Here is a 15,107-nt window from a genome sequence, read left to right on the forward strand (position 1 = left end):
TTTATTTATAGACCCGTAAATACCTATAATGCTCGCCTTTTCAACCTCACGCCGAATCGTAATAAAATATCTAAAGGTATTAAAGAGCATTGAAAAATCGTGGTACACGAAAAAGCTCTTTTGTGACAGATTTTCTAACGGACGTTTTATTTTATCGCTTTTGTTATAAACTCTTTTCAGCAAGCATTTTGACGAAAAAAAAAAAAAAAATTTAATTTGCAGACTTTGTAGATGTTGTTTAAGTGTTTCAGAGCTTTTATAATAAAAGCTGCTGGAAAGTACCGTGGTTGCTTATTTTTACCAGCCTATCTATCGTCTACAACATCATATCAGCCGATGGGAGTCTACTGCTAGATAAAGTCGCATACTGACTTTCTTTGGTCATATTACAAGAAAAGATGACACGTCCATAGAGAGACTATGCAAGAAAAGTTGGAGGGCACAAGAGCACGTGGCAGGTCACTAATGCGCTGGACTGACCAAGTAAAAACCGCTCTCCATGGATCGCTCCACGAATGTTCTAGGAGAGCCACACTGCGGGAGGAATGGCGACATAGTGAGGCTTGCCACCGCGCCCAAATGACGACCACGACCACTCTGTCAAGAGTGTAACGACGAAGAAGAAGAAGAAGCTAGATAAAGACTTTTTGTAGAGACTCCAAAAAATCCTCTTGAGTTCTAAGCAGCCTGCAACGTTACCTTGCGATAATTTTAATGATGTTAGTCTAATTACGAAAAATATAAATTTTTGCTAAATGTATTTTGCTGTAATTACTATATTATTTATTTATTACTTCTTTTTTTAAATTTTTAACAATATAAGTATAAAGTACAAAACATTATTAAAAATTTATAAAAAACATCTATATAATATAGATGTTTTTTATAAATTTTATAAAAAACATCTATATAATATAGATGTTTTTTATAAATTTTTAATAATGTTTTGTACTTTATACTTATATTGTTAAAATTCTATTATTGTTTTAAATTTCAATTAAATACATATTTGTTTGTGATTTGTACAAGTACCTACTATTAAATATTAGTGACTCTTTTTTCTTTTTTCATTACAAGTTAGCCCGTAACTACAATCTCATCTGATGGTAAGTGGTGATGCAGTCTAAGATAGAAGTGGGCTAACTTGTTAGGATGAGGATGAAAATCCACACCCCTTTTCGGTTTCTACACAACATCGTACCGAAATGCTAAATCGCTTGGCGGTACGTCTTTGTCGGTAGGGTGGTAACTAGCCACGGCCGAGAACCAATTAAGAAAATTACAATCTGGGCATCAACCCAGGACCTCCGTTTTGAAAATCCTCCGCGCACACCACTGCGCCACAGAGGCCGCTAGACTATTTTCATTTTTGTTTCAAACGTTGTTTTTCTTTATAAATTTTGGGGTAAGACCATCTTTATCATTTAGGGGTATAAAAACATATGTTTGCTGATTCTCAGACCTACCCGATATGCATACGAATTTCATAAAAATCGGTCCAGCAGTTCAGAGGAGTTTGGTAACAAACACCGTGACACGGGAATTTTATTTAATAGAAGATAAATTAAATAAACTATGAAATAAAAGTAAATGTAAAAAAAAACAGTTTTATTACACTTAAAAAACAATTAAAACATTTTTTTTTACATTGTAAAGTACCAATTTGGTACTTCATAAAATTACGATCTAGCTTCTTATGTGACTAATTAGTAATTTAGCTTTAACCTAAACTTATAATATATTATTATTATGCTAAGATAATGTAACTTAATCTTAGTCTTTCACTAACTATTACGTCTTTAGGTCACTTTGTTCAAGTGATCTTCCATGTAGCACTTAACTTCCATGTAGCACTTTCACTAATTAAAATAAATAGACGATGCAATAAAAGTGAATGATAAAAAGGAAAGGTGTTTTAACCCTGTACAATTTATAAAAGAAAAGAAAATCTATTACAAATAATCTAAGTCGTGAATCTACTAAAACTTTTTTCGTTTCTTTTATGAAATGAAGACGGACGATATTTTATTTATAAAAGTTGTAAAAAGTTAACGGGTAATGCTGAATTCAAGAAACAGAATTTGCTAAGAAATTCCTTTGAGAGTGTAATGTAAGCTTTAACTCAAGTAAAGTTTAAATAACTTGGGTCAAGTTAGTTTTCGGCGTGTATAAAATTACTTTAGTAATTTGTAAAAGTCAGAGTTTATTTGTATTTTAGTATAATATCATACTAAGTGATCCAATAATAGTATACTAGGATACAATTTTTATGAGCTTTCGGAAAATTTCGTGCGCGGGGTGATACTCTGCCGCCGCCCCCTAACTATACCGCTGACATCTAAAATCTTGTATTGCTCACGATTAGCCGATTTACCGAGGAAGGCTATAGGCCTATATATATATTATCCCCATATTCCTACGGGAAAGGGAACCACGCTGATGAAACCGCGCGGCGTCAACTAGTTAATTATTATTTACTAAACACTTACACATGAAATTAGTATATACACAACACCTTAAATTAGTTTATTATCACTTAAAATTTTAAAATATTGGACTTTAGAAAACTTGGCTTCTTAATTATCGGAGGTAAAGAAGAAGGTAGTGGTGCAGAAATGTCCGGGTTTGTTTCAAAATCGTCTTGAGCGAATACTTTGCTGTCTTTTAATTTAGCCCTGTAAATTAAATAAACATATTAATATTACCTAACTTCAGCGAGGATGAAAGGAGGGTTGTGTATCAGACCAGAATTAATATTAGCATGTATGTATGTATGTCTGTTTATTTATGGTTTATCTATTGTTCCACAACTAGTTTATTAATAATTGAACAAATAAGTTAGCGTAAAGTCCATGATTTGCTGCTTATCTCCAATTATTAGCACGTCCGCCCTTAGAATCCAGCTACTAACTTAATATAACTTACTGAACAGTAGTTCAGTTTCGAAACTCAATTAATTAATCACATTAAATGCGTAACATTTACGGTCGAAACTCAATAAATGAAATTAATGAAATGCCTAACATTTATTGTAAAATAACCTTAGTCAAAATTACGAATTATTTGATCTTTTGACTAGTAGGTATACTTTTCGATTAGAAATAGCAAAATTTAAAGTCTAAATACTTACCACAACTGTTGTGATACAACGCATCGCATCTGCGGTCTTTGCAGGCATGAGAACTGGCAGGCGAAACCAAATGAATACGCTCCTTGAATAGGAAACACCAGCCAATCAAGAGGAGTGCATCGAGGCAACATAATATCCACATCCTTTAAGACGCGATCCGTGGAGTCACAGCTGGGACCCCACAAGATTGTTTTCTCGAGAGTCTCATTTGTTGTATCTCCTGGTCTCTGGAAAAAATACGAAGAGTTAGGTACACTTTGAAATATTGAACAAAAAATTCTCTCACATAAAGAAAGCCATAATATTAATGGTAGGGGAGCCCATGCTGCTGAATGTGTATTTACTTGAGTGTCGCGATAATATACTCGTAGTATAGGTACTAAGACGAATATTATGATACCATTTTGGTTGCACGGACAAAATACAAGTCAATATTTATGCAACCATTTTCGTTGCATGGACAAAGTACGCGTCATTATTCATGCTACCATTTTGGTTGCATTATGATTTAGGGGTGCTTGCAATGCAACGATTGTGGTTGCACGGGACATTTCAGCGGCTAAGAGTTGAAGAAACTTATTATCAATTATTATTATTTAATTGTCAACCAAATCCTGTAGTCCAGCTGGCCTATTTATTATTTTGGTCTTTGTTATCAAGCTATTAAAATAAACATCAAATCAAATGACAAAATGTCATCCACGTACTGTAAGTATACTCAATATATATATATCAAAGAATAGGTCCGTTTATATCTACAGACACACTGCGTAGATATAAACGGACAAAGGATTTGATTGGTGACGTGTGACATCGAAACATGTTTACCAAAAAACTAAACTGTTGCTTAACATTTGCTTTTGGAGAAATAAAATCTTTAAACCGAACATCCACTCTTAAAGCCTCAATAGCTCAACGGTAAGAGCGGTTGGACTCATCACCGAAGGGTGGTGTCGATTTCCGCCCCGTTGGTCTATTGTCCTACCCACTCCTAGCACAGTCTTTCCCGACTAGTTGGAGGGGAATGGGAATACTGGTCATATTATAAAAAATATGGCAAATATTCTTTAAAAAAAAAAAGTTATAATTATTTTTCTGACACTCTTTTAGTATCACTCTGTAATATCTTACAACAATAATAAAAGTTAAGTCTTCCCGGAATGGAAATAGATACAAAAATAATTATAGGTACACTAATCTATCACGTATGTACAGGGTGCTCGGGAGTATTTCCCATAACTTCAAGGTGTTGACAAGTCCACTCATAAGAGCTAAAGTGCATAACATTTTTTTTCATAACTAAATAAAAAACTTTTTAGGTTTTCATACAAAGTAATTCAAATAATTTTGTCTATCCATGTAACACACGCCTTTACCTATCCTTGCATTTTAAAATACGTAACCGTACGTTTGGTGGTAAGATTCCGCATTTCACTAGTAAGCTACTTCATGATATTAATCAACAAATAAGTTAGTATAAAGATGCAATTTAGGGGACACAATTTAAGATCTATTTACAAAAAAAATTTTTTTTACACCGAAATTATTCATTTTAGAGCACAATGTTCCATAAATATTTTTAATTAATTTTCCTTAAAGAGTTATGGAAAACATTCCCGAGCATCCTGTATAACTGATGTTCTGATGAATTTATTCTTATGAATACAATCACATAATGGAAAACGTATTAAGAATATCTTACCCCAAATATTTTCACTGTTTGCCAGGAATCACAATATCTTAGAGTTCCGTATAGCCCATCGTTCAAGTAAACCATATTAACATTTTCACCACCGCGCATTGCCTGGAAAATTCAAATTGAAATTTCATTTTAATATTTTATTAGCATTTAAGGGTAAAAGGAATTTCATTGGTTTTTCTTAGACTACCTACTACTAAAAGCTTCTTTCAGAAACTCAGTTAAAAAAAACAAAGTTAAGTAAATACTTGCATTGCGAATGGTGATTGTTTTTTTCATTCTTTACTACAATCTCACCTGATGCTAAGTGATGATGCAATCTAAGATAGAAGCGGCGGGACAAGTGTGTAAAGAGTAGTATAAAAATCTACGCTCCTTAAGTTTTCTACACGACATCGTAACGGAACGCTAGATCGCTTGGTGGTACGTCTTTCCCGGTAGGGTGATAAATATCCACGGCCGAAGCCTCCCACCAGCCTGACCTGGATCAATTAAGTTAACCTCAATCGGCCCAGCCAGATTGATTCTAATTTGTATATTATTTTCGATTTAAAAAACAGAGCTTCTGTACTCGTAGCTCCAAGTGTGACAAATCCTCGTAAATCTTTTACCCGTACCCAGGGTGATTTGTCGTTATCAACCCATATTCGGCTCACTACTGAGCTCGAGTCTCCTCTCAGAATGAGGAGGGTTAGGCCAATAGTCCACCACGCTGGCCCAATGCGGATTGGCAGACTTCACACACGCAGAGAATGAAGAAAATTCTCTGGTGTGCAGGTTTTCTCACGATGTTTCCCTTCACCGTTTGAGACACGTGATATATAATTTCTTAAAATGCACACAACTGAAGAGTTGGAGGTGCATGCCCCGGACCGAATTCGAACCCACACCCTCCGGAATTGGAGGCAGAGGTTATCACGGGCTATCACGGCTCTTTCGGCACTGCCCAGGGTGATTAGAAAGTCTAAAAAGTGGTATTTTTGTGTTATGCAGTTTTTCTTTTACCATATTATGTCAACTATTGACAATTTTATTAAATGTCTAAAGATACTCGATTTTTTTCATGATACAATGTGCCTAGTGGGAGTTTTCAATATTTTCATACTGAAATCACGTTGACGTAAACGCAAATTTATGGATTTGAAACAGTTGTACAGTAATGCCACTAGATGGCGCTGTTTCAATTCCTTAGAAATTCGTTTACGTTACGTGACAGTAACAGTATCAAACTGCCACTAGGCCCTCTGTATAATAAAAGATTTATAGTATAAGAGATAGTCAGAAAAAAATACCCGTCGAATATTGTTGACGCTGCAGTATAAATCGCTAGTGGTGTCACACAGATACCTGCCTGGCTCTGCTATTATTTGGACATTATCATCGGGGAACAGTTCTTCCAGGGCATTATTTATTAGTTCAGATACCTGTAGACGAAACTTATGTTTATTTTTAACATACTTCAAAAAAATTAATTGGAACCAATCTAGGTATACTCTTTCAAACAAAAAAAGAATTTTCAAAATTGGTTAAGAAATGATGAAGTTATCAGGTAATAAACATTAAAAAAAACATACGCGTCGAATTGCAAACCTCCTCCTTTTTTTAAGTCGGTTAAAAAATTTGTCAATTCACCCAACATATATTTTGTGTATGTGTGTTTGCGCATAACTTCGTCTTTTATGAACCGATTCTGGTAATTCTTTTTTTTTTGTTGAAAAGGAAATATACCGAGGGTGGTCCATGATAAGGAAACCAGGAACTGATGATGGATTCCTAGAGACATTGAGAGGTAGGTACTTTCGAAAGCGTTTTGCTCTTCTTAATTTTTCGTTAAGTATTTTAAAGCATTACAATTTAATAAAGGTCTGGAGTCGATCTAATGACGGAGTCGAAACACAGACGAGAAAACTCTTCGCCCTCATTCGCACGAGAGTTTTTAACGGTCGTTAAAAAAGCGTTCAAATATATTTTAAAGTTAAATGAAGGTCTATTTCTACCGCCCAAAATTAAAAATGCAACACTGCTCGAAAAAAGCGTCATATTTTAAAAACGCTGTCGTGTGAACATATACTTGGGAATGCATTTGTTGTATTTGAACGAATCGTATTATTAACGTCCGTTAAAAAAACTCTCGTGCGAATGGGGGCTTCAACGATTTACAGCAGCTACCTTGATATTCTATATATTGATGTAACTGATTGACTGATACACGAGGCGTATAATTCGCTTACTGCGAACTATACGCTTCGTGTTCAGAGTGGTATCTTCGTTATCAACCCATATTCGGCTCACTGCTGAGCTCGAGTCTCCTCTCAGAATGAGAGGGTTTAGGCCAATAGTCCACCACGCTGGCCTAATGCGGATTGGCAGACTACACACACGCAGAGAATTAAGAAATAATTAAATATAAATTCTCTGGTATACAGGTTTCCTCACGATGTTTTCCTTCACGTTAGAGACACGTGATATTTAATTTCTTAAAAAGCACACAACTGAAAAGTTGAAGGTGCATGCCCCGGATCGGATTCGAACTCATACCCTCCGGAATCGGAGGTCATATCCACTGGACTATCACGGTTACTATCAGAGTGGTATACCTGATCAATTCTATCAATCCTATCGCTCAGGAATCCTCCTCCGATGTCGACGATGCTCATGCCTCTGCCCGCGCGCGCTTCGAAGTCAAACAACACCCTCGCTATTTGCAACCCTTCGACATGACTGATAGCTGAGGAGCAACTGCTGCCTACGTGAAATGCTACACCCACCACCTGAAAAAGCAATACTTAAAGTCGAAGATCTTCGAAGACAGAAATTAATTCAGTTTAACATATTTGTATTGACTACTAGCTGACGCCGCGCAGTTTCACCCGCGTGGTACCCATTTCCGTTCCCGTTCCCGGGAATAAAATATAGTTATAGCTTTCCTCGATAAATGGGCTATCTAACACTGAAATAATTTTTCAAATCGGACCAGTAGTTCCTGAGATTAACGCGTTCAATCAAACAAACAAACAAACTCTTCAGCTTTATAATATTAGTATAGTTTTTTTTCTGGCATGCCTCTCACACTCACTTTACAGTCCATTTTTAATAAAAGCTATCTATTTATCCTATTATGAAACCTTAAAATCTACCTCAATTCCAGGGAAAAGGCACAAGCCATAGAACAATATTATATTTCACCATTACCTTCAAGCCGAGTGAAGCCGCTTCTTCCAATAAATTTGTAGCTTCCGTTTCGAAGTCGCAACCGAATTTCTCCCCAAGTTTATATATGCTGTCGCTGTCAACTTTGATACGGATTAACAATCTGAAAGAATTTCATTTATAATGAGATTCCCCTTCGATGGAAACCAGTTAGTTTCCTAGATGGTCTAAATTGACTAGTTGCAGTTACAGCGGTTATAACAATAATATGTGGTCAACATGACGATAATCTGGTTAAAGCCGAAATGGAAAAGTATCAAAGAGTCAACTATTATTGTTCCGATAGTTGTTTCAGTCAATGGTCTTATAGCGAAAAGCTTCGACCAACACCTTAAGAAGCTTTCGCTAACTGTTGGATCAAGAGTCGGATACAAAAGGCAGTGATTCTTGAGACGGCGCTTATAGTGAGGAGGTTTCTCACTACGAAGCCCTGACCACCGGTTGCTTTGGCACTCAAATTTCCCGCAGCGGGAGAGTTGTTTTTTTTTATAAATTTTTAATAGTGTTTTGTATTTTATATTTATATTGAAATTGGTAAAAATAAAAAAGAACTATTAAATAAATTATAGATCAAGGTTCGGCAAAATAACGGGTTTCGGCTTAGTATAGAAACTGTGGCTAAAGCTGAAATTCGGTTTCGGTTGCGGCCGTAAAAACTGATTTGATTGGACAGTATCAATTGAAAGAAAGTCATATAGTTATATTGTTCCACATTTTTTTATGTCTATTTATTTAAAGAATAAATTAATTTGTATTCTGCGTTACAATTTACGACCTGTTCGTAGAGTCATTGGTCTGAATTACATAGTGAATCCGCCCAAGCGCTGTAGTAATAAAGATGCCAATGTATACTAGGATATGTGGCATCTTGCCCTCACCGAACTAGGCTCTAACTTATTGATGTAGTGTAGTAGATTTGTAGCATGGATTTAATGTTAGTACCTAGTGACAGTGTGTTTGGAATGAAATATAGCAAGGCAACGAAATTAAAACGGCAAGAGCGCGTATTGAATGTCGAGCAAGCAAAGGATTCTAAGACTGAACTACGACCGAAGCAAGGGATTCAAAAAAAGAATCCTAAGCGTCGCGTGGTAAATAAATTTGAATTCTCTCATCTCACTACGTCACACACTAAATCTCATACCCAACATCAGGCCAATATTGCTTGATTTTCTTCAGTTCGTATGAAGAATCAAACGTTGTGTGTCGAACGCCACACTCTCGGGCGTACGTCATCCACTCTGCAGTTTTTGTTGGCACTGCGAATATTATACTCCTGAAACAAAACCACATTACTTTTATTTTATATTAGTCGTTATACAGAGTGTCCTGTTAATAATACGACATGCTCTACAGGGTGATAGCTGACATCAAGCCCTACTAAAATAACGCAATACAAATCGTGTAACATAAAAAAATTATTATAGGCTCGTTATTTGAAAAAAAAAACTTACTCTATACGTAGTAGCAAAAATTAAAAACTATTAAAAAATAATTACCAAATAAAAAATTCACGTTTAAGTCTTTATTCAGCACATGGTAAATTGCACTGAAGGTTTTTTTTTTATTTTGAAGAACAATAAATACAACTTAAAAACCGAAAAATTTCGATTTACTTAATATATTAAGTTATTTTAGAAGAGCGTGATGCCAGCTATCGTCCTGTAGAGTATGCCGTACAATTTACGGGAAATCCGGTATATACTCTTAAGCTCCAACAAGTCTAATATATTTGTAATTTACCTTGGTGAAACGCCCAGCTGCAGTATCTTACTGATCTCTCCCGGCGAGGCGCAGTCGAAGCCCAGGCCTAGAGCTGCGGCCAGTTTTATCATTTTGTCGCTGTCATTCGCTTTCATAGCTGCAATAAAAATGAAATAAGCTACTTGACAGATAAAGAAAAAATACGAAATGTATTATAGCTTGGCAACTTCATTCGTAACACTCCCGAAAATCCGCGCGGGGCAGGGGGCGTGTAGCGATGAACGAAAAACCCACGAGTGATGCACCTTACTTCCCAGCACGCACGATTTCTCACCCGCGCAGTCTTTCCCCCCGTCGCCCGCATGTCATGGGAGTGTCATCAGCGAACTTGCCAGGCTATAGTTGAGATAGCTTATATAAACAATAACTATACAATACTAGCAGACCCGGTCAAGCTTCGCTTTGACTTAAGTGCACTTCTTCCCTATCCCTACCCTACACTACACTACCCTACCCTACCCCTACCTTACCCCTACGCTTATTTCAACGAAAAGTCTATATATCTAAAGATTTTTATTTTATTAAAACAAATTGTAAATAGATATTTACAATTTGTTTTAATAACACGACAATCTGACGGGCGCGTGGCGCAGTGGGTAGTGACCCTGCTTTCTGCAGCCACGGCCGTGGGTTCGATTCCCACAACTGGAAAATATTTGTGTGATGAGCATGGGTGTTTTCCAGTGTCTGTGTGTATTTATACATTATATAATATATATGTAGTATATAATTGTATATTAATATTATAATATCAACTATCTTAGCACCCATAACATAAGCTACTCTGTATGCTTACTTTGGGGCTAGATAGTGATGTGTATTGTTTAAGTATATTTATTTATTATTTAGTTTTTGAAAATGAAATTGATTTTTGAACTTTGACTTGAGTAGAAATTTCGAGTAACAGAGGCTTGACGAGAATGGCACAAGCTTCTTTTTCAAGTTGTGGAGATTTTCGACCTATCAAAATTAAACATATCGAGGTTCTACAGTATTGTAATGATTAACATGTCTTACCGTAAAACATCTGCACTCTCGGCATCATGTTTTTGAAATGCTCCACATGTCGGTACGCCGCGTCCAAGTTGAATGTATAGAAAGGCTCCTTTTGCCGCCCTCCTTCTATCATGGCTTGAGCGACGTCTTCAGGAGTGTTATTCTCCAAAACATATACACTCGTCCTACTCATCATTTGGCTTTGGTCCATTTTCTTAAATTAATAAAATTTTAATTTTATACTTATAAGAACGTTAATAACTTTGTTATTTTAAAATTACAAATTATATTATATGTGCTCGAAAAGAATTATACAATAACTGACTGCGGAGCTCATCATAATCAATTAAAACAATCGCAACGACATTTAGTCTATGATGTTAAATACTGTTAGATGTGTTACTAGGTTGTGAAAAATGAGGCGCTCAAAAGAGGAAATTTCCACATCTCAATGTCAGTTGTGGTGAACAGCGAACGTTATTTAAACAAATAATACCTAAATATCGTCTACAATGTCAAGTTGTGCGTTTAGGAAGTGTAAAAACGATATATACATAAACTAACTGACGCCACGCAGTTTCACCCGCGTGGTTCTCTTTCCTGTAAGAGTACGGGAATAATATATAACCTATAGCCTTCCTCGATAAATGGGCTATCTAACACTGAAAGAATTTTTCAAATCGGACCAGTAGTTCCTGAGATTAGCGCGTTCAATCAAACAAACAAACTCTTCAAAAAGTCAAAATTAATTTATTTCAAATAGGCTTAGTTTACAAGCTCTTTCGAAACGTCAGGTTATTAAACTTAAGATAATGGTGATAATAATTATTCGAAAACTTAAAATTAAAGTTACGAGGGTTCCACACGCGCCTTGGTCCGAGAAGAGCCCACAACAAACTCGGCCAGGTTTATCCTTTTTCAGTTTATCACCAGTATATAAGTAGCCTGTCATGTAATACATTTCATTTCCAAGCAATTTTGTCATTTACGTAATCATTGACACTATAATACGACTTTTCTATAAGCTTACAATTAATAAAAACTTTGAACTTATTGAGAGACATGCCAGTGATTTCATGTGTGTGTGTGTGTTCAGCTTTATGTATTAGTAAAGATAAATAATGGAATTAAAGACAAAATTGAGCATGTGTGCGATCAGTTTTGTATTCGGATCACTTTTTTCGGTGATTTTGTAGCGATGTAACCGATCTTTAGTATAAAATTATCATTGCATTCAGTAATGTAAATACACATTAATCTAATTTCTAGACTGCTTTGTTAGCTGTTAATGGTCATTAGTAATCGTGAACAATATAGTTATCGTTAATACTACACTATATAAGTGATATACATTAATAATTGTGTACAATCAGCTAACAAAGTGTTCGGTCTTGAATTAGAGGGATTGGCCATCCCCGGCCCAGGCCTGCCCTAACCACCCGGCAATTTCTATCTAAAAAAATCTTGATAATTCTACTTTAATAATAAAATGTATCTAAAAAGTTTACTATAACGTTTTACGACATTTTTAATTCTTCGTATGTGATAAGATCAAGAAAATATTTCTTGATTTACATATATTCTGATGTTATTTTTCACTTTTTAGGTTTTCTGCGATTTTGTGTGATTAAATTTTTTGTTAAAAAGATTTAATTTTTCTGTATTTAGTGTGTACGAAAGCGTCACAATATGGGCAATTTAGTTAATTGCAGTTTAACACAAAACTACTAAATTATTGGACCGATTTTCATGAAAATTAAATAGGACCAATCTTGGAGTCTTCTCTTTCAAATTTCAAAATTGGTTAAGAACTAACGAAGTTATGAGATAACAAACATAAAAAAAAATACGCGTCTTATTGAGAACCTCCTCCTTTTTTTGAAGTCGGTTAAAAACAAGAAGAATTAGTCACACTTACAGTTACAGTGTCACCAGCAATTGTATTCTCCTAAATATCTATCTCTACCTTTTATACGTTTATCTCACTTAACGATCACCAGATAACTGCACTTATCATAAGATTTTAAATTTCTATTCACATAGATTCTATTTACTATGATATAATATGTAAATACGATTATATATAATCGTTGTTACATATTATTATAAATAAAACCTACTAATTTGATAAGAAACCGTATACCATGTCGTTTTCCAAGGCTAAAATTACATCATCATCATCATATCAACCAATAGACGGACGTAAGCATTTTGTAGGGACTTCCAAACATCACGATCCTGAGCCGCTTGCATCCAACTAATCCCTAAGGGTGGGAAATTAGGGGATATATTCATCGTTAGTCGACGCCTTGCAGTTTCATCCGCGTAGTTCCCGTTTTCGTGTTAATATGATGATAAAATGTAGCCTTACTAACAAATAACGTGGTTTTCTAGTAGTAAAAGAATTTTCAAAATCGATTTGGCACCGACTTCAAAGTAATTATAATTCATCAATAGGTAGAAAATATTATAATGATATTTTTCCCTTTTTAATTTCGTGGGTACGTTAATGTTTTGGAGCGGTTGTATTTTTTTATATAATTATGTATTTTTAGTAATTAAATATCACGTGTCTCAAATGGTGAAGGAAAACATCGTGAGGAAACCTGCATACCAGAGAATTTTCTTAATTCTCTGCGTGTGTGAAGTCTGCCTATCCGCATTGGGCCGCATTTCGAGGGAAGACTCGAGCTCAGCAGTGAGCCGAATATGGGTTGTTAATGATGATGATGATGAGCATTTTAAGAAATAATATCACGTGTCTCAAACGGCGCAGAAAATAATGGTGGTGCAACCTACCTGAGAATTTTCTTAACTCTCTGCGAGTGTGAAGTCTGTCGGAAGTCGATCCGCATTGGGTCAGAGTGGTGGACTATTAGCCTAACTCCTCTCATTCTGACAGGAGACTACTGCTCATAAGTTAGCCGAATATGGATTACAAATATTTATTTACTTAGATTCGTAAATTATTTAGCAAAATCGTATCTCTGTGAACTAAATTATTCGACGAATTATGTATTTAATATTGATTTCATGCATTCGGTTTTCCGAACAAGAGAAACGAATACGGAAAACGAGTGTATGCGGCCGGTCATAACGTGAGCATGATAGACACTAGACAATCTTATCTTTAGATGTCATGTTTCGTCCTACATGGGCTGACCCTTAAACTGCCAGCGGCTGTAGGACGATGCGACGTTTACGTGAATATGCGCTGTGAATGGGCCAACTTCAAAGCAAGGACAGCTTCAATATGCTGTGAACATACAAGATGTCACAACACAGAGTACCTAAATATTATGAAGGAATATTTTAGACTACAAAGATATTTATTTTATTCAATGACAGGTTACTGCAATCTCATCTGATGTTAAGTGACGATGCAGTGGGAATCGAACCCAGGGACTCTCTGTTGAGCACAATCACAGCACTACCAATAACAACAACACCAGAAAGGTCGTCAAAGTTGTTGTTTCCAGTAAATGTTGTCAACCAATAATATCCCAACGAGGATTTATATCATATACATTATGCAATGACTATAAAGGTAGATAAGATATTTAAAAGTAAAAAAATATTTTTTTCATGTTAGCGCATTCAAATAAAAGCTTGTTTTGAAAAAGGATTTTACTTTTAATTTTTTAGAAGATATTTTTTACAATTAAGTTACCTTTAAAACAGAATATGCCATCACAGACTTTTTTAAATCTATAAATGAGAGAGAGAGATATATAATATCCCACCAAACATTGTTTTTGCTAAATCCCCAAGCGTCTTTAACGAAAGTTTCAAGACGACTTTTTCAAATTATCTATACTAATATTATAAAGCTGAAGAGTTTGTTTGATTGATTGAACGCGCTAATCACAGGAACTACTCGTCCGATTTGAAAAATTCTTTCAGTGTTAGATAGGCCATATAACGAGAAAGGCTATAGGTTATATTTTATCCCCGTATTCTTACGGGAACGGGAACCACGCGGGTGAAACCACGCGGCGTATACTAGTTTTTTTCATAATATTGCAATCAATTTACGATAAATTTTGACAAATTATACACCAAAATCTTCCTCATAAATCACTCTCTAGTCTCTCAAACTAACAAACAAGTCTCTTAGTAAATTGCGAACAAACAGACGCGGCGATTTGTTTTATAATAATACGAGTATGTGTAAATAACTATGTCGTAATATAAGCGAAAAGTTTTCCACTCCCATTGTAACATTGTACCAAAGATATTAATTCAACAGCAGTACAAGGATAATTCACCTCAAATGTGTTGGGTATAGGGTCAGGGCAATAAATGTTG

The 15,107-nt window shown here is 35.4% G+C and overlaps 1 protein-coding gene across 1 annotated transcript; it reads right to left on the minus strand.

Moving 5' to 3' along the window:
* Positions 1-1,058: 1,058 nt before the first annotated feature.
* LOC112053849 (ornithine decarboxylase 2-like) lies at positions 1,059-11,134 on the minus strand. Its single transcript, XM_024093433.2, has 9 exons — positions 10,821-11,134; positions 9,783-9,900; positions 9,184-9,315; positions 8,022-8,142; positions 7,427-7,600; positions 6,122-6,253; positions 4,833-4,934; positions 3,131-3,357; positions 1,059-2,675 (listed from the first exon to the last, which is right to left on the minus strand). The coding sequence occupies exons 1-9, from the start codon at positions 11,008-11,010 to the stop codon at positions 2,537-2,539; spliced, it is 1,335 nt and encodes a 444-aa protein (XP_023949201.2). The 5' UTR covers positions 11,011-11,134; the 3' UTR covers positions 1,059-2,536.
* Positions 11,135-15,107: the final 3,973 nt, after the last annotated feature.

The sequence above is a fragment of the Bicyclus anynana genome, chromosome 6 (genome assembly GCF_947172395.1).
Source record: "Bicyclus anynana chromosome 6, ilBicAnyn1.1, whole genome shotgun sequence".
Taxonomy (NCBI): Eukaryota; Metazoa; Arthropoda; class Insecta; order Lepidoptera; family Nymphalidae; genus Bicyclus; species Bicyclus anynana.